Below are 23,618 nucleotides of genomic sequence, written 5' to 3' on the forward strand. Positions count from 1 at the left end.
CAGAGCCCAAGTGGGCCCCGGCTGGCTGGTTGACCCGCTGCTCCCTCCACCTGGAGGCCAAGTGGGCCCCAGCTGCTTGTAGACTTTTGGATAGCAGCCATCCTGACTGGCGTGTAATGGTACCTCATTGTGGTTTTGATTTGCATTTCTCTGATAATGAGTGATGTTGAGCATCTTTTCATGTGTTTGTTAGCCATCTGTATGTCTTCTTTGGAGAAATGTCTGTTTAGTTCTTTGGCCCATTTTTTGATTGGGTCATTTATTTTTCTGGAATTGAGCTGCAGGAGTTGCTTATATATTTTTGAGATTAATAGAAAGGCAGCTCTTTCTTGGGAATTCCAGATTGAAGTCTATCAGTCTGGTTCCCTCCCAATCCAGGGAGACTAAGACCTTGCTGCAGCTTTTTTAGGCTTATATATTCACGCACCCCCCCCCCCTTTTTTTGACCATGCCATGTGGCAGACATGTAGCCTGCCAGGCTCCTCTGTCCATGGGATATCCCAGGCAAGAATACTGGAGTGGGTCGCCACTTCCTCCTCCAGGGGATGTTTCTGACCCAGGGATCAAGCCCACACCTCCTGTATCTCTGCATCGCAGACGAATTCTTTACTGCTGAGCCATTGGGCAAGCCCTAAGCACACATTTTGCTTTTTTTGCCCATGCCATGCAGTGGGCATGTGGGATCTTAGTTCTCCGACCAGGGATTGAACCTATACCCCCTGCATTGGAAGTGTGGAGTCTTAACCACTGGACCACCAGGGACGTCCATAGGCTTATATATTCCTACGCACTACTGATAACTACCTACGTGGAAGCTAAACCACTCCGACTTCCCACAGATCCTGCTCCTCTAAGTGGTGAGTGGTGGAACCACATCCAGTTTCAACACAACTGCCAGCTTCACCCTCACAGCCCCACGTGTGCACACAGAGCTCGACGGCCCCATCCTGTCCTCAAACAGCTCATATTGACAAACTGCTTGGGTAAATGGAGCATCTCTGAACTGCATCAAGGGAACAAATACAGCATTATCACAACACATACCAGAATGATTAAACCCCATCCCTACTGTATGCAAGGAAATAAGACCCAGGATGGATTCCTTAGAAGGAAGAGGGACTACTCAGGCTTTAAACTATCTAAAAAGTAAAGGAAACTAGAAAGGCTAGTATTATCTTGGCCAAAGATGTATTTATTCCCCTGTTTCCAGACCAAACACACAGCCCTGTGTGTGGACAATGGTCAGTGGGCGCACGGAGTGGCTATTTCAGGACCACTGTTCCTGCTAGATTATAAACCCCAGAAAGGCAGGCTTGGACAGCATCTTACTGAACCAAACGTGATTCAGGTGCAGCTTAGAGTCAGCGATTAGAGTGTGCTCTGTATGCATAAGCCACCAAGTAATTCCTCCTCACTCCCCATCACTGAGGGCTCCTCCGTGCCTGACTCTGTGTGGAAAGTAAGACCATTAACACACTGACCGTAGGAAACCTACTGGGAGCAGCCCCGCACATAGTTGCTTCACGTGGGGTTCTTGTAAGAGCTTCCCCTGCAAGACCCTTTGCGGGGGTTGCTCTGCTGCCCTCAAGAATAAAAATCTCTATGATCCAGAGTTGCTATGCACCAAATTTTGATGCCTTTTAAATACGTTGATGCCTGTAGCGCTAGAAATGCTTTCCTATTTAAAATAAAAATTAAATTTTTTTTTTTTAAAAGAGCAGTCTACTTGGAGCAGAAGAGGAGACACACACCCATGGGAAAGGCAGTCAGTGGCACAATAGCCATCTACAGAGAGGCGCTCCAGGATTTTGGAAGGACATGGCGGGTTCTGGGCTGGCAAGGGGAGAAAGGGTAAGGATGGCTCTGCAGACATAAGGACAAAGATGAGGGTGCTGGCCGGGTGAGTCAGGAGTGAGTTAAGAGAGGAAGAGATGGGAACAGGATGAAGCAGTTCTGGAACCCAAAGTAGTTCACAGACTTGGTGGGGGTGGCGGGGGAAGGGTTGGTGAGTAAGGAGAAGAGGGAGCAAGGGGGACACAGGCCACCTGATCCTGGGGTCCGTATCATTCCAAACTGGGAGATTTAGATTCTCTCCTAGAGGTGGGGGAGTGGCACTGTGACTGGATTCTGATCAGATTTGGGCTGTTCTGGAAGCAGGTGGCATGACTCTTTCCCCACTCCTGGTCACCCTGGGGAGGTGGGACAAGGACCTGCAGCAAAGTGGGCAACAGGTAAGCTCCCACTCCTCTGGCCCCGGGGCTGGCCCTGCCTGCAGCCAGACCTCAGGGCTCCAGCCGTGGGGGCCGCCCTGGCCCAGGGCTGCAGGCCACTGGGGGAGTCAGCATCCCTCTGGGGTTTGGTCTGAACAGACATGGCCCCCTAGGGAGAAGCCACTTCCTCTATCAGGAGGAAAGGCGGCATCCACTTCCCTGTCCCTTCTGCTGTTATTTCTCAGCGTGTCCAGATCCTGGGTGGAAAAAGGGCTTTCAGAGAACCCGACCTAAGCCTGGACTGGAAAGACAGGAGATTGCAAGTAATGAGACCAATTAGAAAGTTGCCATGAGTCTCTGTAAAACTGATGAGGACCTTAAAATGGGAGAGTGTGGAGGACAGAAAGTCTGAGGGCCAAGAGACGCCAAGGAGAACCTGCAGAGGAAGAGGCGGGAGGGAAGGTCCACGCTCACCTCATCATGAGTGCACACACACCTCCCCAGCCAAGAGTTGTTCCCTGTGGAAGACGAGCCAGGGAAAGGCACACGGTTTAAGCTTTTCTCTCCCCCCGCTCCCCAAGGACAGAACAAGACGGCACAGAAGTGATTGGCATCCAGCCTACGTGTCTTACCCACATATGAGGCAGGCCAGGCCGACTGGCCCCCTCCTCCATAGGGGTCCTGGGGCTTGGTACTCAGAGCACTGGTGTGAAGAGCAGAGTCGGAATTGGTCCTAAGGGGGAGGGGGGAGAGAGAGAGTCTGGCTGAAAAATCCATTTTTTCCTTAGTGAAAATGCAATATTCTTTCCTGAAAATTACCAACGGGAGAGAAAGCAAGAATAACCGATTTACAATCATCCATAAAATGAGGGGTTTGGACGTACCTGCAGTCCCTTACAACATCAGCCTCTGAGGATGACCCACACCCAGAAAACAGCAATTTGTACTTGTGAGATCTCACACTTTGAAGCTAGTGGTGTAATGATATGGTTTAACAAGGAAGACACCAGACTCATGGCTTTCTTTAAGAAACGTTCCATCTTTCCTCACAATTCAGAAGATGGCTGTGGCCAATATATTCTCTGCAGCTGGGCTAGATCCTCTCCATCTGTGAATAATTCCTCCTCCAGGAAGGATCATCAAAGCAGTGGCTTTCCAGCCCTTCCAGGGAGAATGCAAGGTCAGGACGACTTTCAGAATAACCCTAACATGTTCTCTGCCCTTTCACTCTCACCCTCATGAGCACAGTAGTTTTCCAGAGCCTTGTGACATGCAATGTCAATGCAGACTGAATGCACAAGCAGAGGATCAAGCTATCGTCAAGAGATACATAAAAGGGACAACGCCTCTCTTCTCAGTGATTTAGTTTGTTTCAGAAAATACAACTGTGCTTAAAAAATATTATTTACATTGACATGAGTTTATTACTGCTATTTCTAAGTATATTAATAAGTATCTTCTATAAATCTCTCAATTTAATTTCCAATATCAATACCTAAATACAAACAAATATACCCACATGAACAAACACTGTTTGAGGGCCTCAATGGTTTTTAAGACTGTGACAGAATCGTTAAGACAAAAATTGGTGGAACTGTTGAACTATAGCAAATTTCTGAAATTCTCCCAGACAGTTGCAGTTTACATGCAGCTTTGACTCCAAGAGATATTATTTACTTGTCTCATCAAGGGTCAAACTGCCAAAAAAGAACTTGTGGGAGGCTTCGAATTAGCCTAAAATGCTTCTCTGTGGGCTGTTTCAGGTGATGGCCTTCTGCAGCCACTGAGCTCCGTGGCTGGACTGTGTGCCATGGCTGGGTTGGGTTTACACAAGGGACAGGCAGCTCAGAACCAGGAGGAAGCAGCAGCAAGAGCAAGGACTCTGGGACCGGGGAGCCTTGGGTTCAGATTCAAAGAGACTCAAGAGAATATCAATCAAATGCAGAGACACAACTGGGGAAATGTGAATACAGACTGGGTATTCGATAATATTAGGAATTATTGTCAATTTTGTTAAGTAGAATAATGGCATTGCGGTTATGTTGTTGTTGTTTTTTAAAGGCTCTTATCAGCCTTATACTGTTAGAGACACTTGCAGGTGAAATACTCTATCTGGCTGGTGGTGGGATGAGGGTGGGAAGGGCAGGGGGTAAGGGTAGACATAGAAGCTAAAAGATGGGCACACGGAATTCTTGTAACGCTTTTCCCTTTTGTGTATGTTAAAATTTTGCACTAAATTTTTTTTTTTTTTATCCCAGTTCCATCACATCACAAGGTCACAAGCTAAGTGACCTTGGACAAGTCATTTGTAACTTCTTAGAACAGAAAGTCATACTCATTCTTGTAGAATGTGATCAGGATTAAACAAAATGACCTAAACACTGGGGTCAGGCTTGAAGTGATGGTTTAATACAGTTATTGAATACTAATGTTTCTTTGTGTTTCTTATGTATCTTATTTAATCCTTGCAACCATCCCTTGATGTAGGTATTGCTATCTTCCTTTTTCCAGCTAAGTAAACTGAGACACAGAGAAGCTGTGCAACTTGCTCAAGGACACAGAGTGGGAGGCAAACTGTCATTCACTCAGACTTCATGTTCTCACAGCTACATTGTCCTGAGCAGATGTTCACTACATGGTGGGAGATTCAGGTTGCTTTTTTTTTAACACTTAGTACAAACACAACACTTAGTATAAACAACAGAATATAAGAGTACTCTGGCAAACAGATGATAGATTAAAAAGCAGCAGGACCATCAAGGTGATTTGCCTTCTTTAAAGTTTATTTCTACTAGAAAACAAGCTATGTACCTGTTGAGTGCAGATGTCAGCCTGAACCCAGGGTGCTTCTCTTCCTTCCAAGGAGGCTGCTGCCTTTAAAAACCAGAATAACATAAAAAGAAAAGAAGTTCAGTCCACAAGGAGCAAGGGAAACCTCAGGCCTGGGTTTGAGAACCGGCCCTTCTACTCACGCAGCTGCACAGCTATCTCTCCGGGTCCTGTGATTTCTGACTTCTATGATAAAAACTATCAGAAATTCGTGTGAATAGGGCAAGCAAATGAGCCAGCTGGGCATGGAAGGAGGTTTTTGGTCTTTTTTTTTTTAAAGGGCCAACAAGCACTTTTGAATGCCTTTCAAAATATTTCAGATCCATGACCAACTCCTCTCTGGGGATGTGAGGTCTTATTCCAGATATGTGAAAAACTACCCCTCATCACATACCCCGAGTGTGTGCATAGGGGATGCCTGGCAAATCCTGATACAGAAATGCTGCACTCCTCTACAGAGGTCCATAAAGAGGAACATAACTGCTACAGTAATCCAGTGTATGAAAATATTAATCTAACTAATCCTCATGCTCCAGAAAGCATAAAACACTTTTCTCTTAAATACAATTTTTTTACAATCTCAAATTGGACATATCTTTTTATGATTTAATTAAAGAATCTGCTTGCAGTGAGGGAGACCCAGGATCGATCCCTGGGTCAGGAAGATCCCCTGGAGAAGGGAATGGCTACCCACTCCAGTATCCTTGCCTGGAGAATTCCCAAGGACAGAGGAGCCTGGTGGGCTACAGTCCATGGGGTTGCAGAGAGTTGGACACGACGGAGTGCCTAATGCTTTAATGATTTAAAATAAGATACTGTGTTTATTCTACAATCATGGATCCCAGGATTCTTAAGGATTGCTGAAAACCTACTTGAGGCAGGGGCCTGCTGTTATCCCTCTTCATACCTGCCTTTCCCAGGTCCTGACTACATTATCCACAGTAAGTGCTGTCAGTATTTGCCCCAAGAATAGATGGAGAATGGACTTCAATCCAGGAAGCTAAAATTTTCAACATGTCCATTTCAAATGCCTCTTAAATCTGACCAGGTGATCTGAAAATGATATCATGCATCCACTGGATGTAACAATCTTTTCAGTTAACTCTACATTCTGTCACCTTCAGTACTATTCCAAAAATACTCAATTTTTTGGTATATATTCTCTACATATAAAAATACTCAAAGAGACCCTAAAGCAAATCCACTATGCAAATAACAGTTTTAGGAGCTTACTATCGCCTCTGTTTCTTTCAGTAGCTTACCATGACACCTTTATATATTTAAATATAATAACACCAAATCAGACTATCATGTTGGTCAATGTATTCTGAATGTGTTTCTATTTGGTCTTTAAAATGAAGATCCAGATTGATTTAAATAACTTTTTTTTTTTTTCATAGTGAAAACTTTTATATTTGGAATTAGCCAGCTGGACTCAGTTTAGATGATCCCAATTTTGTTGGCAACATCCAAAGCATCATAGTCAGGAGCCAGTCGAACATACGCCTTCTTCTCTCCATCAGGCCTGATCAGGGTCTTGACCTTAGCCACGTCAATGTCATAGAGCTTCTTCACAGCCTGTTTAATTTGGTGCTTGTTGGCCTTGACATCCACAATGAATACCAGTGTGTTGTTGTCTTCTATTTTCTTCATGGCTGACTCGGTGGTGAGGGGGAATTTGATGATGGCATAGTGGTCAAGTTTGTTTCTCCTAGGGGCGCTCTTCCGAGGATATTTGGGCTGCCTCCTGAGCCGCAATGTTTTGGGCCGCCGGAAGGTGGGTGACGTCCGGATCTTCTTTTTCTTGTGGCTGTGGACACCTTTCAACACTGCTTTCTTGGCCTTCAAAGCCTTTGCTTTGGCTTCAGCTTTAGGAGGGGCAGGGGCTTCCTTCTTCGCCTTCGGCGCGATCTTCATGAAAAGGGTTTCTGATTTAAATAACTTTTAATTTTAGACTTTCATATGTGGACAGACTTAAGTTTTATAAGAGAAAACAAGAGTCTGTGCTTTAGATTAGAAATTTCTAAAATGACATCTGAGGTGGGTAAAATAAAGTGAGACTGTCTAAGCACAGCGCATGCCCACCATATCTTTGAAAACATGACTTGCTTACCTGGGCCAACTCTCATCCAGGGGCTGTGAGGAGTAATTTGCTCCAAGCGCACTACCATCGAAGTAGAAATTTCAATCAAGGAAAACTCATATGAAGGGGAAGCTGAGGCAGAACTAAGAGGCTGGAGTCCTGTGGAGTTCAACTGCTGAGTTTTCAGTTTTTATCTTTATCTCTATACCCGACAGCTCTTCCTCCTACTTTGGCTTATCAACTTCCTCTGGAAAAGTCCATTCCTCTATCTCTTAACCAGCACCATCTTTGCATGATTCATATGGGGTGTTATCTTTTTTTCTTTTTTGCGTGCCCAACCTCTTTTACTGTCAAGAACTGCCTGCACCCCTACCCGAAACCTGGTTTGGCTGTCACTCTGTATAGGCCTCCCTGTCCCACAGAATGTACCCACATCCAGGATTTCCATTCAAGGTCACTTAACCCCCTGTAACTAGTTCAGGGATGGGCTCATGATACAAACACGGGAAGGAAGGACCGCCCCCAGCTGAGGTGGTGAGCTTGGGGACCATGTGGGCCTGTGTTTCTCTCCCTGGAGGTGAAGGTAGAGGTGGCAGCCCCCAGATACTGAGTCTCAGTGCTGTTGTACGGACCCCTGGATCCAGCCCCCTGGGCTTCTAGTAACATAAGCCAATAAATTTCCTTTTTCTTCAAGTTGAGGGTTCCTGTTTCTTACAACCCAAAGAGAGCTACATTAGGTTTGCGGAGAAATGTGAACTTCCTTAGGTGGTCAGGGGCCCCGTTTTATGGATTCTGTATTCTTCACTGGGTCTAGCCTGCCTTAGAACACATTCCAGATGAAATGGAAACAGGGAAAAACAGATGGGATGCTACACTATATGTGCTGAGTACAATAGAGCCATTTGGTTAATTTAATTAATTATACTCATAGAATACCTTCTCAAAACATTCTAAGTCATATTATTCTCCTGTGATCTTCAGTGATTCTGTGTAAAAGAAGCCACCGTCTAAGGTTCAGGAGGAAACAGGGGCCTTGATGGAAAAGGAACTATCATGCAGGCAGAACCTGGCATTAGTAAAATATGGACACTGATGAACTCTTAACGAAATGTTTCCTCTGCCAGAACCACTATGATCACAAGTTTCACTTCCTGTGTACTAGTGTGGTCATGTCTACTTACCTTCTTTCTTAATCTGAATCTTAGTCAATGCAATAAAACAGAGGTGCTTTCAGAAGAGAGACCAGACGCTTCTTCAACATTAACTACTAGGCTATGCAGGAGACATAAGAGGTGTGGGTTGGATCCCTGAGTCTGGAAGATCTCCAGGAGGAGGGCATGGCAACCCACTCCAGTATTCTTGCCTGGAGCAAGAGGAGCCCGATGGGCTACAGTCCACTGGGTTGCAAAGAGTTAGACACAACTGCAGTGACTTAGTACAAATGCATGCATGCAAAGTACAGGTTGGAATGGACGACAGTAGGAGACAGAAGAGGAAAAGGTGAAGAAGAAACCAGAATGCCTCTGAGAGGAGAAATGGCAGTATCTTAACTGGCAGAACCACGAGGGAGAAGGCACTGGGCCTTTCTCTTTTCAGCAGATTTTAATGAACCTCTGTCCAGAAATGCTTAATTCTGAAGCAGAAATTTACCACTTCTCTCAGGACACTGCCACTTTTAAAGTCATTAAGTCCACTTATCTAGAACCTGTAAACAAATTAGAACACAGTGGTGTAATAGTAGTACAATGATCAAACATAGATCATTTCAATGTTGAGGAGTCGGTCAGCATGTTAGCCTTTCTGATGTATATCAACCACGTGGAAACATGGTGAGTTTCTGAAATTTTAATATGACGGGGCTGAGGCATCAAAAGTTAAAAGATGTGACCTCTGAGCTCTCCCAATTCTCACCATTCACATCTCACTTAATGGATATTCAAAAACCCAACACCTATTGGCATCAAGAGATGCCCTCATGTTAGTAATCACTCATGGCAGTTGTTGCTGTTGTTTAGTCACTAAGTCGTATCCAGCGCTGTGACCCCGTGAACTGTGGCCCGCCAGGCTCCTCTGTCCATGGGATTTTCCAGGCAACAATGCTAGAGTGGGATGCCATTTCCTTTTCCAGGGGATCTTCCTGGACCAGGGATTGGTACATGTCTGCTGCATTGGCAGGCAGATTCTTTACCACTAAGCCACCAGGGAAGCCTACTCATGTCAGTGTGTGTGTGTGTGTGTGTGAGTGAGTGAGTCACTCAGTCATGTCTGACTCTGTGACTCCATGGATTGTAGCCCACCAGGCTCTCCTGTGCGTGGGATTCTCCAGGCAAGAATACCGGAGTGGGTTGTCCTTTCCTTCTCCAGGGGGTCTTCCCAACCTAGGGCTCGAACCCAGGCCTCCTGCATTGCAGGCGGGCACTATACTGTCTGCTTTACTGCCATGTCATGTAGCTTACAGCTAAATTCAACAGAAGCTTAGAAAATGTTTATTTGCTCTTCTGAAGATCTGAGAAAACTTTGTTCAGGTGGCTTTAATCACTCCACATTACTAATATGCCATGAAGAACATCCTAAACAGACAGAAAAAATACCCTTATTTGTAAACTAGAATTTACCATTCAATTCAATGAACATTTATGTTCTGCCTGCGAGTTGCCAGGAAACAAACAGAAGAGCAGCCTAGGTGACAGGGAAAACAAGCCAGATCAGCCCCTCCTCCATTACCACCTTGAAAGAAAGTAAGAGTAACAGTCGCTCAGTTGTGTCCACTCTCTGTGACCCCATGGACTGTGGCCTGCCAGGCTCTTCTGTCTATGAGATTCTCCAGGCAAGAATACTGGAGTAGGTTGCCATTTTCTTCTCCAGGGGATATTTCTGACCAGGGGTTGAACCTGGGTCTCCTGCATTGCAGGCAGATTCTTTACCATCTAAACCACCAGGGAAGCCTCCATCACCTTAGTTAAACCTAAGTCAGAAAACAATCCCACGTTATAATGGATCTTTTGATTTATCCCCAGTGCACTCCTTTTCAGCTCCTTTTCTGGCTCTTCCTCTTCTGCCTTCTACCCTAATGTTCCCAGAGTCTCTATGGCCTCACAGTCTCTCAGCCCACATCTGCTTGCATTGCTCCCAAAAGCACATAGTGGGGAGAACAGCCTCGGTATCGTGGGTACCATGTAGAGTGGGAGTAGGGTTGGAGGCTGGAGAGAGACTCTGGGTGCAGTCACTTTGGGAAGAGCACCCGAGGAGACTGAGAGGCAGCCCCCCTCCTCTGCCCTGTCCCATCCATGCCTTTGGCTCCATCCATCACCCACAGTCCAGTAACTCGTGAATCCATACTTCCAGCTCCCCACAGTTCTCATGAACTCCAAGCCCGCACTTCCCACTGCCTTACTCAGCTTCTCCACCCAAAGCATCTCAAGCTCTACCTCCAGGCCCACTCGTCATGCTGCCTCTCATCTCCTCATCATGTTCCAGTCCATCGCACGTAATGGGGGCGCCCTCCACCCAGGTGCTCAGGTGGAAGTGTCAGTCACCCTGGGCTGGTTTCTCTCCCCAAGTCCCTGAGGCACTATGGAGGAAAATCCTTCCTCCCCGTTCCCGGCCCAGTCCACCAACAAGGGGACTCCTGCTCCTTCTCAGATCGGATAACGTTAGAGGGGAAGGCCTCAGTCACCAAGAACATTCTGCCCTTCTGTTGACGAGACAGGACACCTGTGGCCCATTTCCCTGCACGCTGGGTGGGGTCAGTGAGCCTCAGAAACCCCACACAAGACCCACCCTGTCTCCTCCCTGGGCTCCCTAGTCATGGCTGCATGGCCCGGTTCTTCTTTTGGCTTCCTGTTCCCATGCGGGAAGGGCGCCTGTGGCAGGGCTCAGGAGCAGCCTGGGGCGCCAGGCTCTCTCTTCCCCTCTGGAACCCCGTTTTCTACTGGGGCTGTGGGGCCGGCCCATGGTGGTCCACGGAGCTGGCAGGGTTCCTGGACTCCAGATCTGCTTAGTAGAACCCACACTCACTGAGACAGGTGTCAGGGCCGGATTTAATATATAAGACCAGTCACCATTTGGTTCCTTCCTAGTTTCTTAACCATGTCTTCACCATCACTCAACTTCCTCTTGTCCTTTTGCTTCCAATGACGTCCTGCTAGAATACATCTTCGCGTCACACATGAATGGAGGTACGGGAACGAGATCTTTTTTGGTTCTTGTGTGTACAAAGATGTCTTCCTGTTTCCCTCAGCACACGAGTGACAAATGGGAAATGGGTAGAATTCTGAAGTCTGACTCTTCCCCCTTAAAACTCTAAAAACTTGCATTCCCTTTGAGATGGAAATCTTTAATGGGTGTTGGGTAAAAACTGGGTTTAGTGATCAAGTAAGATATGGAAACTTTGGGTTAACGTTTCTTAACTGCCAGGCTTCTCACAGCCCTAATATGAAACTGTGAAGCTTCCAGAAGAGGCAGAATCCAACATTTCTCAAATACAAAAGGCGGTGCCCTTCGAAGAAACAGTTTTGTCCTATAAACCAGTGTCCTAACATTTTCATCTTCTTGTATGAACAGAACCAAAGCAAGGCCTGCTCCAAAGAGGAAAGCCACTCCTAACTTTAGTGGATCTCCAGGCGTCTCATCATGACCACTCATTCTAGTTTTCCAGACACAACACACGCTCCAACCTTGCTGGAGATATAAATCAGAAAATTTCTAGACATTCCTTTTTTTCTCTTCCTAAAAACACATCTCTTTGAGAGGAAGGCACTTCTATGAGTCTTTAGTGTGTCCTCCTTCTCTTCTATGTATGATCCTCAGGTCTGAGATCATATGACATTTGCTGTAAATTTATGTTAATAGTTTGGAAACTCAACAGGATGGTGTCTGGGGTGCATGTTTGCTCCCTTGAGGAGTGAGAAGGGCTGCTGAGGACACGAGCAGCTGCAGGAAGGCGGGAGGGGCTCTCCTCTGAGTTCCCAAGCCCAGACTCCCAGTCGGGGACCAGTCAGCGCCTTGCCTCTGCCCTGAGTGTGGCCTGGACCGGAGCTCAGCTGCACAGAGCCCTGGTCTCTGCCTGTGGTGGCCCCATGCCCACAGCAGAGCTCAGAGCCCACTGCGCCGGCCTTCTCTGTGACCATGGCCGCCCACCGCAGGAGGAATGCCCTGGTGCCGGAGCTCTGCTGCTTGTGTCTGCCCACACTGTTAACAGTGTTCATTGTATTTGCAATCACTGTATCACGGGACCGACTCCTTCCTAAGCCAGGGTACCTGCAAATCTAAAATAACACCCAAGCCAGGAAACAGCTGGAATAAGAAAATTCTGGGTACACATCTTCTCTTTGTTCTAACAAAGATTCAAACCAGCATTAATCCTTTCAAATGATAAAACTTCATTCAGGAGGTAACAGAATGGTGAGAAAGGCAACCATTTTAAGCAAATTATCACAAAATCAAATGAATGCAGGCCATGAAAGGAAAGATGGCACTGCAGCCCTCTTCCACATCTTTTCTACATATAGTAATATATTCAACATAAAATCATTCTACTTTTACATTTTACTAGGAGCTCAATACTTTGGCCACCTGATGTGAAGATCCGACTTACTGGAAAAGACCCTGATGCTGGGAAGGATGGAGGGCAGGAGGAGAAGGGAGAGACACAGGATGAGAAGGTTGGATGGCATCACTGACTCAATGGACATGAGTTTGAGCAAACTCCAGGAGGAAGTGAAGGACAGGGAAGCCTGGCAGGCTGTAGTTGAAGGGTCACAAAGAGTCGGACATGACTTAGGGACTGAACACAGGTGCTCAAGATCCCTTGATTTCTCAAAGGAACCTCGCTGTTTATTCATGGGCAGGCCTACACTAAAAAACTCTTTTGAGTCAGCAGATGTCCAGTCCTGGGACCCCCGTTAGGTGTTTAAGAGAGACATCTCATGGTCTGTGAATCAGACGTGTACTGTCTGATGAAAAACTCTAACTCATCTGTATATTTATTTGGTTCCTGCTTCTCCTCCCCTTAGGAGGTGATCTGCTTTGCAACTGCTCTCATGAGTTGACCCGGATACACGGTCAAGTTATATATAGCCTACGACTTACTACCTGAAAGGAGACAGAGTTGCCTGCACACATAGTGAAGTCTCCCTCTCTGGCACTTTGCACAGGCTATTCCCTCTGCCTGAGACATTCCTTCCATGGGTGTCTTCCTCTCTGTCTATCACTTACAACCACCTGAAATTATTTTGCTTTGATAATTTTTTTTAACCTGTTTGCCATCTGACATCGCCCACTCAGGAAGGCAGGGACACCGCTGTCTCTCTCACTGCTGAGTCCCCAGTGCTTAGAACAGTACCTGTGCAGAGAAGGGGTTCTATGAAAATACCTGTTCAACAAATAAAAACACTGTCCTCTCACATGTGACCTATGCTTCAAGCCTCAGGTTTTCCTCCAGGACGCCTTCGCCATCCCCCCAGGACTGGTTCGGGGTGTGCGCCTCTGAGTTTGCACAGCCTCCGGGCGGTGGCGCCTGCAGTCGCCACGCCGAGCCTCTCCCGCTAGACTGTGAGCGACCAGAGGGCAGGAGTACGTGACTATTTGCCGTTACATCCACAGGGTGTAAATGGTGCCTGACACTAACTGTTTTTAAGTGAATGAACATTTTTCTCTGTTGCTTTTCCTCAATCTCCTCCTCTTCTAGATATTCTTCTAGTTTAAAAAGCTATGAGAGCTTCCCTGGTGGCCTAGTGGTTAAGAATCTACCTCGTAAAGCAGGGGACACTGGTTCGATCCCTGGTCTGGGAAGATCCCACATGCTGCGGGGCAGCTAAGCCCATGTGCCACAACTACTGGATCCTGTGTGCCTAGAGCCCATGCTTTGCAACAAGAAAAGCCGCCGCAAGGAGAAGGCTGCATACTGCCACCAGAGAGGAGCACCCATGTGCTGCAACTAAGCCAAGCCCTCATAACAACCAAGACCCAGCACAGCCAGAACAAAAAGCTATGAGACAGCTGTATTTGAAATGAATAACCAACAAGGACCTTGTGTACAACACAGGGAACTCCGTTCAGTGTGATGTGGCAGCCCGGATGGAAGGCGGAGTTTGGGGTAGAATGGATACATGTATACATATGGCTGAGTCCCTGCACCATCCACCTGAAGCTATCACAGCATTGTTTGCTAACTGGTGATACCTCAGTACAAAATAAAAAGTTAAAAAAAAAAAACAATAGCTGTGAGGAGGACTTCCCTGGTAGTCCAGGTTAAGACTGCATACTTCCACTGCAGGGGGTGCAGGTTCAATCCCTGGTGGGGGAATTTAAGATCTTGCAAGCAGCAAGGTGCAGCCAAAATAAAATAAAAAATTTTTTAATTAAAAAGCTGTGAGTATATGCATATATTTAGACTATACTTGCTGTAAAAAAGATCTGAGGTAGCCATAAATATATCTGTATGTATTAAAATATTTTAGAGAGAACATCTATGAGAGAAAGAGGGAACTGAGAAATTAGGGAAAGATATAATGTTAATCACATGAAGCAAAGAAATACACTAAGTCTTTTACTAGAAAATTCCAAGCAATTTAGACAACAGCTCGATGGACAACCACCTACACGCGTGTGAATTTGCTGAAGAACCGCCTCCATTCTCATTTCCCTTTTGCATTTCTATGTAAAAGTTATGATACATTCCAGAGAGGAATTTGAGGGGTGTGTTGGTGGTTAAATGGTAGAATTCCCACCTCCCAGAAAGGAAAGGGAAAAAAATCAGTTATCATTTTTACCTGCACTGATAATGTCACATGATATCAGAAGTCAAGGTATCTTGGTGGACTCGGGGGAGAAGTAAACCTCCATTTGGGTCCTTCTCCTCGCCTCAGATTGATAAAAAACTGCGAGAAGCCTGAGGGCTAGACACGCAATGGGAGTTCCTCTGTGTCCCCACACCTCCTCCACCGGGGTCTCTCTTAAGTGTGGTCCTGGGGGCGACTAAGCGCTGGAGCAAGAGGGGGGCCCAGGCTGGGGGTCGGTCAGCTTGACTTGAGGCTGAATCTGGGCCCCTCCAGCCTCAGCTATAGAATTTGGGGCAAGTCACTTTGACACTTAAGTTTCCTCACTGGGAAATGGGCGTTAAAAAAGCAAACTGCCCAGTAAATTTTGAGCTCATCTAAATGACTTATGAATTGCCTAGCACAGTGCCTGGCATGAGTAGGTGCTTGGTAAACACGAGAGCCCTCCCCCCCACTTCCTGCTTTCTAGGCTGCTGAAGCCAACCCTACCGTCACTGCCAGGAACCCAGCTCTGCAGCAAGACTCACCCCGCCTCTCCTGCCTCTCTCCGGCCCTTCGGGTGAGGAGAATGAGGGCAGAGTGCACAGACTCTCCTGGAATACTTACCTGTCTCCTCTCCCGCAAATCCCAGCTCAGGCCTGTTTCCCAAAGTCCTGGGCACACTGCTGGACCCCCGAGATCACGCCCTGCTCTGGTCTGATAAATAAAAGTGTCTGATGAGTTCACAGCCTTCTTTTCTGTCTTCCTACTTCACAGCATAGGATTTGGTGCGAATAAATATCACTATGGAAGATTCTCCTAAATACCATCTTCGTATTTTAGTTGTCATTGATAGAGTCTGAAACTTCCTAAATAGAAAATTATATAAAAATTTCATCCATAAGTTCTAGCAGCAGGTCAGTGTGTGAACAGAAATAAACATAAATCACCTATCTGTATGTCTGTTTTAGTGTGACCGACTAAATCTAACCTGGTTTAAAGTCAGGGTTAATTCTGATTTTGTCAATGTCTGAAGAAAATGCTGAAAAGGCCTTGCAATGGGGCTGAATGACAGGCTGTTTATGTACAGTTCCTTCATTAGATGGAACTTTATTGACACTTTCATAAAGTAACACCTACCGGGATCCTTCCAATTTTTAGTCGCAGAGATGTTTCTAGTTTCTAACTCACTTAGGTTTATTGCCTCCATTCATCAGATGAAATGAAGATTTGGAGACCAAAGGGAAATTACTGGGAAAATAAATCCTGAAAAGTTTTCAAACATTTCAAAACTTATCCTCTCCTCAGACAATGAAAAAGGATATCTGTCGTCCCGGCTTGTCCCCGGATCGTCGGTGAAGGGGGTGGAAGCGAGTCCGGGACGGCCTCTCCACCAGCCCGTGGTGGCGGGTCCCCCGCACGCTGTCAGCTGGGTGGAACGCTGGCTGCAGAGAGAATGAAGAAGAGCTGGTTGGCCTGTGACCGTGACATTGCCACTTGCCATCAAGAACAACTCTTAGCAACAACAGATGACAAGACTGACTTTATAATTTTACTGGTGTCTGTGACTCTGCCTTGAGTCAAGATGAATCAAATGCAGCATGGAGCTGTGTCTGCATAATTATAGAATAATTTAAAATAGTCTTGGGACTCCTTAGTGGTCCAGTGGTTAAGACTGAGTTCCCAATGCAGGGAGCTGGGGTTCGATCCCTGCTCAGGGAACTAGATCCCACATGCCACAGCTAAGACCCAGCACAGTCAAATAAAAAAATAAATTAAATATTTAAAAAAAAATGAGTCTTTAGTGTGTGAAGATGGAATTTGAAAGAATGACTTATTAAACATTGTCACAATTTGGAGACTATGGATTTATACACAGAATCCCAGTAACAAGGAGGTACACATGAAATGGAAAAGAGGTATGCTTAAGACAGAAACGAAGTGGGTACCTACTGCATCCAGCATGCAGAAACAGAGACACAGCATCCAGAGATAAAATGGGGTACCTGTGGACTGGGGACTACTGGCTTTACACACTGTCCTTTTAAAGTTCTGATTGACTCAACAATGTTTAAAAACTTTTGGGGATTCTAGTGAAAAATCTGAACGTTTTAGCCACACTGGTCCCAACTTCCCACATGGCAATGGGACTGCAATTGAAAGTAGCTGTTTTCTGCAAGCGGGACACCAGACCACTTTGATGACTTCTTATGTTAAACATCTGAGTTTGTGACCCTGAGTCAAGGAGGAAAAAAAAGAGTAGTACCTGAATACTAGTGGGAAACACGCAACTCGTCATACCCCAAACGGCATAAATGAAAATATAAACAGATTCAAGATAAAGTCACGGTCAATAAATCCAAAGTCCTTTGTTAAGGCAGGCTTGGAGTACATTCTTTACATTTTTGAGTCTGGCATCATAAAAGGCAAAGCTTTTTGATTGGCAAAAACCAAATCCTAGACTGCACCATTATATCGTACATAATGGAGCAATGTGTATACAATATTACGCCAGAGATGTTTGTGAAATACATGAAAACAGATTTTCTTTCATGTAAATTGAATCATATGTCAAAGAGCTAGCTTACTATGAAAAGAACCCTATGATGGAGTATGTCTTTCAAGGGGAGTTCCTTTTAGTTAAGAACTAGACGCTCATTTTGCTGTGTTAAACATACAGATTTTCATATCTTGGATTTGGGAATGACTCCTATTTCTCCCAAGAGGGCTGATGAAATGTCAGGGCTGGTTCTTTTACAATCCAAATCTGTCAACACCTAAAATAAAAAGATCTTCCTGAGGAACACCTGTGGTACTGGAAGAAAAATATCCATTGCAATAGGCAAGATGGATGTTGAGCTCAGATAACTGAGTGCGCTAATGTAGGAACGATAAACTGAAACACCTTTGCTCATCAAGAGGCTGAATACCCACCATGCACTTTATCAGAACCTGTTCACACAACAGACATAATTTTAAGAGATGGATGACTTTGTTCCAGGACTAAAGAAAACAGAGGTCTCTCTGGTGATAAAAAAAAAAAAAAAAAAAAAATCACACGAATGTGAAATGTACTTGAAAACAACATTTTCATCTAGGAGTCTTAGAGCGCAGCTACTGCCAGACTGGACTACTGGAGGCCTGCGAATAGAGGGGGCATGGAGGATCTTTAGAAAGGGGTCCAGGGGGATTTCCCTGACAGTCCAGTGGTTAAGACTTTGCACTTCCACTGCAGGGGGATCCCTGCACTTTGATCCCTGGTCAGGGAACCAAGATCCTGCACGTCAAGTGGCACGGCCAGAACATTAAATTTAAAAGAAGACAACGACGATCCAAAACACAGAAAGCTCTTGGAATGTCTTCCAGGTTTCCTATTACATATATATTTTCTATTTACACTTCCCTCTTTTGACTTAACTCCTATTGGCCCAGATCCTGTATTATTACTTGGATTCAGTGTGTGTTTGGGGGGATAATCCCTGCCTACATTTGATAATTTCTTCTCTTCCTCCCCATGGCACAAGTTGAAGTCTCTGCCTGGGCCAGCACAGGTCTCCCTGCAGGCCCCCAGGCACTAGAAAACAGATGGGAATGTACCCTGGTGGCAGTAGTGTTCCTGCTGGCAGCTGAGAGAACTGAACTCAGGGGTGCCAGCATCAACAGCCTGACAGTGAAGTTGAGCACTAGGAGGCTCAACAGGAACCCAAACAGCCAAGGGGTGGCCAGAAATTCTGTTTTGCATCGAGACTGAATTGTCAGGGGCTGCGCATGGAGAGGAATGACCGAGTGGTAACCTGAGGCAGGGAAAGGTAACTTCTGGGCTTACGTCTCCAAACCTGAGAGAGGGTAGACGGGTGGAGTGCAGCCTGAACACCAAGGTCCCACAAACCTTAACAGTAGAGGGCAATGAAGCCGGGGTGAGAGGGTCAGGGTAGTTCCTGAGTTGGCAAGCAGAAAGCCGTAGGAGATCCTTACTTAGTTGCTGTGGTTGGACTTTGGCCGTGCGTGCCTGCTCAGTGCTCAGTTGTGTCCAACTCTTTTGCGACCCTATGGACTACGGCCCGCCATGGGACCCTCTGTCCATGGGATTTCGCAGCAAGGATACTGGAATGGGTTGCCATTCCCTTCTCCAGGGGATCTTTCAGACCCAGGGATCAAACCAGCGTCGCCTGCATTGCAGGCGGATTCTTTACCTGCTGAGTCATCGGGGAAGCCCTTGGGCTTTGTGAGGAGGAAACAAATTCAAAGGGGTTCAAGGTACTACTGGGAATTGAGTGTCCATGTGCAGAGAGTCCTGGTCTCAGATTCTCCCCACTCTGTAGGACTGCATGCTCCTGACTGTCTCTGAAAATATCTCTACGTTGACGGCAAACTGGTTCAGGTTTGCAGGCATTAGTGGGGCTGATGGGGTGGGGGTGACATGGCTAATGCTGATGCCAGAACTCTTTCTGGGATGAAATAGGACATGTGGATTTGCCAAAAGCAGCAGCACTGTTGACTTGCAGGCCAATGTTAGACAGCACTGCACTCTCAGGGTTCTTCCCACAAGGACCGAAACCTCAGGCAGGCACCACCTGCTGCCACACACCTCACATCACCTCAGCCTGGGGTGAATGGCTGAGCCTGGCAATCTTTTCCTAGGTGGGGAAGATTACTTCCCCTAGTTAGGCACTGCTGATCTATCAACGTGACCTATATTTGCATTGATTCTTTCAGCAGATGCACAACATTGCCAATGTATCATTAAGTCTGTGGTTAATTAGAAACCCCAGATCTTTCTCACGTGACTGAGAAACCACAAGCAGATTCCTATGAAGCCCATGTTTAGTCATGAAGTGAGCTGAAGTCTGAGAACTGGAGAGTTGCTTATTGCCAACTCAAGGAGATGATCATTATTAAAGGTATATATGTTATAGTATATTATGTGTATGTCAATGACCAAGACATTTTTCCTTACAACAAAACCAATTCTAGCTTACAGCTATATTTCTATTAAGTGTTCTTAAAAGCAGAAGAAATGTAATTCGCAAATTCTCTTGAGTGAAATACAGATTTCTAAATGCTAGTAGGATGACCAAGTACCTTCTTACATTGTCAGAAGTTCTACTGAGTTATTTTTTAATAGATTTAAAACATTTTAGGGGGACTTCCCCAGTAGTCCAGTGGCTATGGCTCCACACTGTCAATATAGGGGGCCTGGGTCTGATCCCTGGTCAAGGAACTAGATCCCATATGTCGCAACTAAGACCCAGTGCAGACAAATAAATATTTTTTAAAAACCGTTAAGAAAAAAAAAAAACCGTTAAGAACATTTTAGAAGACTGAGATTAAGCAGACAAACGGTTCCTTTGAAAAGTCCTGATCCAGAATACCATAACCTCAGTATCCTTACAAGGGGATGCCCGATCAGTGTTCTCAAACAGGAAGAAGTCTACATAGGACAAATGAAACAATAGTTCATTTGTAGATGTTATGACTACAGAGCAAGACAAAAAATAATAAAATTCCTATAAGAGCAAGAAAAGTTTTTCTGGAATACCACTGTCAATACTGGAAATACATACTGACAGGATGCAATACCATTGTTGCTTTACAGTATAAGGACCACGTGTGAGCTTGAAGCAGGGGTGATTTATGTGACCATCTCACCCCTCTCACCAGTGAACCAGGAAGCAAAGAGAGGCTCTCAGGAACAAAACAGAGCCCCCTGGGAGAGCACTCTGGAGGGAGCCCCTCAGGTTCTCCACTGCCCCTTACCTGAGCCCCATGAGCCAGCCACCTGGCTTCTCAGCGCAGAGCAGGTGAAGACAAGGTGGGGATGAGCACCACAAGGGCACAGGGGCTGCTGGCTTACCCGAGCGATGAGCAAAGGACCGCTGAGCACCATGGCGTCCGGCTCCCTGCTCTCCTTCTACAGCCGGGCAACTGGGATCCAAGGAGACGAAGTGATTTTTCTCAGTCATATAGCCCAGCAATCTGAACTTGGGGTTCTGAGACTCCTTCGGGGTCTCGTCACCTTGCCATTTTGCCTCCTTTGCTCTGTTGCCCACATATCAGTGGATTATAAGTGGATTTTTGCTGATATATACAGAAAACAATATATATTTTCTAGAAACGTCCCAAATAAACTTTTATTACATTCTCATAAATCTATTGAACACCCAAGATCTAACTGCAGAGTAAGCCTAGCTGAGATATCTGGCTACCTTATAGTGTAAACAGCATGCCTACATCTTTACACTGGATCCAACAGTTTCATTTGGGGTAGGGGTCTGACTTAATATTTTATAAAACATTAACTATGAGTTCCAAGACTATGTATTGACCATCCTATGCTCCCTTCTACAGAATTAAAGTGCTGCCTCAATCATCCCAAATTCCTCTATGTATCTGAGCTCCCCCCTGTTTCATCTGTCCTAGGAGACTTACAGGTGGGACAGGAGACTGGATGTACTACTGGATACGGAGTGTTACTGCTGGCCCTGAGGTCACACTCGCTCATTTGCTCAGCAGGCCCTCTAGCCTTTCCACAATGCTGGGCAGCTCGTCTTTACTTCTCGGTAAGTGCACAAAAGACCGGCCCCTGGTACTGAATAACTTTCTCTGTGGGGAAGAGTGGAGACTTTACAAGGGTAGGGAGTAAGGCAGGTTCCTTGAGTTTGCAAGGCCTCTTATTTTACATGCAGGTTAAGTTAATGGAAGATGTTATAGGTTCCCTCTTTTTAAAAGGGTCAGTCTAACCAAGGGACAACTGTTGTCTCTTGGGAACCCAGCTGGAGCTTATTCCAGCCACAGCCAGTGCCTCCTTTGGTTCTCATAACGAAGGGAGGGAGGGAGGAAGACCAGCCCACAGCAAAGAAGCAGCTTTGAATCCACTGCCTCGGGGCTAAATGGAGTTTACTTCTAGCTTAAAAAATGAGCAGAATAAAAAGGATTTCATAGCTTGCTTAGAGACTCTATTATATCACCATTAAAAAAAAAAAGAAAAACCTTAAAGAAAAATTCCAAATACTTTACAAATCTCCAGGATCAAAGCTGACCACAGTTCCCTAACCTCTTCCTCTGCCCTCTGCAGTGTCAGAACTGGGCAGGAGCTGGTGCTCAGCCATGCCAGAGGGAGAGATTTTGATTCACAAAACTGTCAGGCTCCTAGGTTTGGGCAATAAGGTCGGGCTTTTCTCCCAGAGGTTGGCCAGGGCGACACTGTCTTCAGGCTGGCCTTAGTCCAGTCTTACAGGGTACTCTGACTCTCAGAGCCCCTGAATCACCTGAGTGAGTAGTTTTTATTTTATTAGATGTTAACTAGGCTTATTGTGGTAACCATTTTGCAATATGTACAAGTAGTAAATCATTACGCTGTATACCTTAAACTAATACAACGTTACATGCCAATTACACCTCAGTAACATCAAGAAAACTGGTGATGAGTATAAAGGGGTTCATTATTCTACTCTCTACTTGGGGGTATACCTTAAATTTTCCCAAAAAAGCTTAATTTTTCAAAATTAAAATTTTTTTAATTTTTAAAAATTAAATTTTGACACTATAATAAATTAAGGGTACTTTTATTAGCTTTAGCCCAATAACTTCTATGTGCTCTAAGTCGCTTCAGTCGTGTCTGACTCTTTGGAACCCCATGGACTGTATAGTCTGCCAGGTTCCTCTGTCCATGGGGACTCTCCAGGCAAGAATATTGGAGTGGGTTGTCATGCCCTTCTCCAAGGACCTTCTATAACTTCTACAGACATGCAAAAAAAGGGATGAAAGCTCAGTGTTTTACCACATGGCCTGCCAAAATTAGTACTAAAGTACTTTTTTTTTCACATGACTTTAAAGGACAAAATAAGTATATAATAAAGGAACTAGAAAGGTATCCTAAAAGAAAATGTTTCTAGAGGGAAGAAAATAATCTGAAATATTTAGTTAGAACAGCACGTGGCAATTCTAAATAAAGCATGTTGAGTTAAAAAAAAAAATGTACATCCTGTTTTTTATTTAAAAGAGCCTTGGGTACTTTTCCTCATCTGACCGCTTGCTCATGAAGAGGCACATACAGCGTCCTGCTCCTCCTGGTCTCAATGCCCTTATAGGCCATCAATCCCACTAAGCAGCACCCTGGCCGTGGGCATCCAGTCCCTGCTGAGAGGAGACCCGACCGCCCTGAGAGGGGACCCAACGACCTTCCCGGGCAGGCCACTCCCTTTTCATACAGCCCTGCTTCTGCTACATCTTCCCTTAGGCTGAGCTGCAAACTATCCTTGGGGTAATCTGCCCATTGAGAGGTTTCTAAAAACTCACCATTATAAGGTCACTCTTCTCCATGAGGAACCAAACTACCAAAAGTGGAGGGACTGAGCTGGGGGACCAGGTTCTCCTTTTAATTTGAGCTAAACCTGCAAATACATCAGGTTTGCTCGTTTGGAGACTCTGGGTTAAGTTGGTTTGGCGTTCCTTTCCTCATTCATACAAACACTGGCAGGTCTCACAAGGAGGAAACCATTTCATCTCACCTACAAGGGTCCCGCTCTGCCTACAGACAGGAGAGAGATAATTGACCACTCAGATGTGAGCTGATGAGGGCTGCCGTCCTGAGTGGGGCCCCTCCTTTGGTGGGGGACCATGTACTGACAGTTTCTTGGTTCCCAAGAGTAGGGGCGAGTCTCCCACTCACGAGTGAGGAAGGTGGACTTTTCCCTAGCTCTGTGACTGGTGAGGTCAGCATGGTCAGCCCTGTCTATG

At 45.7% G+C, this 23,618-nt stretch overlaps 2 protein-coding genes across 4 annotated transcripts in view; both read right to left on the reverse strand.

Moving 5' to 3' along the window:
• The window catches only part of CRTC3 (CREB regulated transcription coactivator 3), a 98,047-nt gene that overhangs the window by 28,433 nt on the left and 45,996 nt on the right, over window positions 1-23,618 (reverse strand). For all 3 annotated transcript variants that reach the window (XM_061158763.1, XM_061158762.1, XM_061158764.1), the window contains exons 3-6: window positions 16,205-16,324; window positions 7,153-7,214; window positions 5,022-5,084; window positions 2,843-2,943 (exon numbers count right to left, since the gene is read on the reverse strand). In XM_061158763.1, coding sequence (XP_061014746.1) covers window positions 2,843-2,943; window positions 5,022-5,084; window positions 7,153-7,214; window positions 16,205-16,324 — 346 coding nt within the window. The remainder of the gene's footprint in view (window positions 1-2,842; window positions 2,944-5,021; window positions 5,085-7,152; window positions 7,215-16,204; window positions 16,325-23,618) is intronic.
• On the reverse strand, window positions 6,420-6,981 carry LOC133067813 (large ribosomal subunit protein uL23-like). The gene has a single exon (XM_061158765.1). The coding sequence runs from the start codon at window positions 6,954-6,956 to the stop codon at window positions 6,480-6,482; it is 477 nt and encodes a 158-aa protein (XP_061014748.1). The 5' UTR covers window positions 6,957-6,981; the 3' UTR covers window positions 6,420-6,479.

Source organism: Dama dama, chromosome 13, assembly GCF_033118175.1.
Source record: "Dama dama isolate Ldn47 chromosome 13, ASM3311817v1, whole genome shotgun sequence".
NCBI classification, from domain to species: Eukaryota; Metazoa; Chordata; class Mammalia; order Artiodactyla; family Cervidae; genus Dama; species Dama dama.

Excerpts from the sequence above, each read along its gene's own strand:
- LOC133067813 (XM_061158765.1), bottom strand. The coding sequence starts at position 6,956 with ATGAAGATCGCGCCGAAGGCGAAGAAGGAAGCCCCTGCCCCTCCTAAA.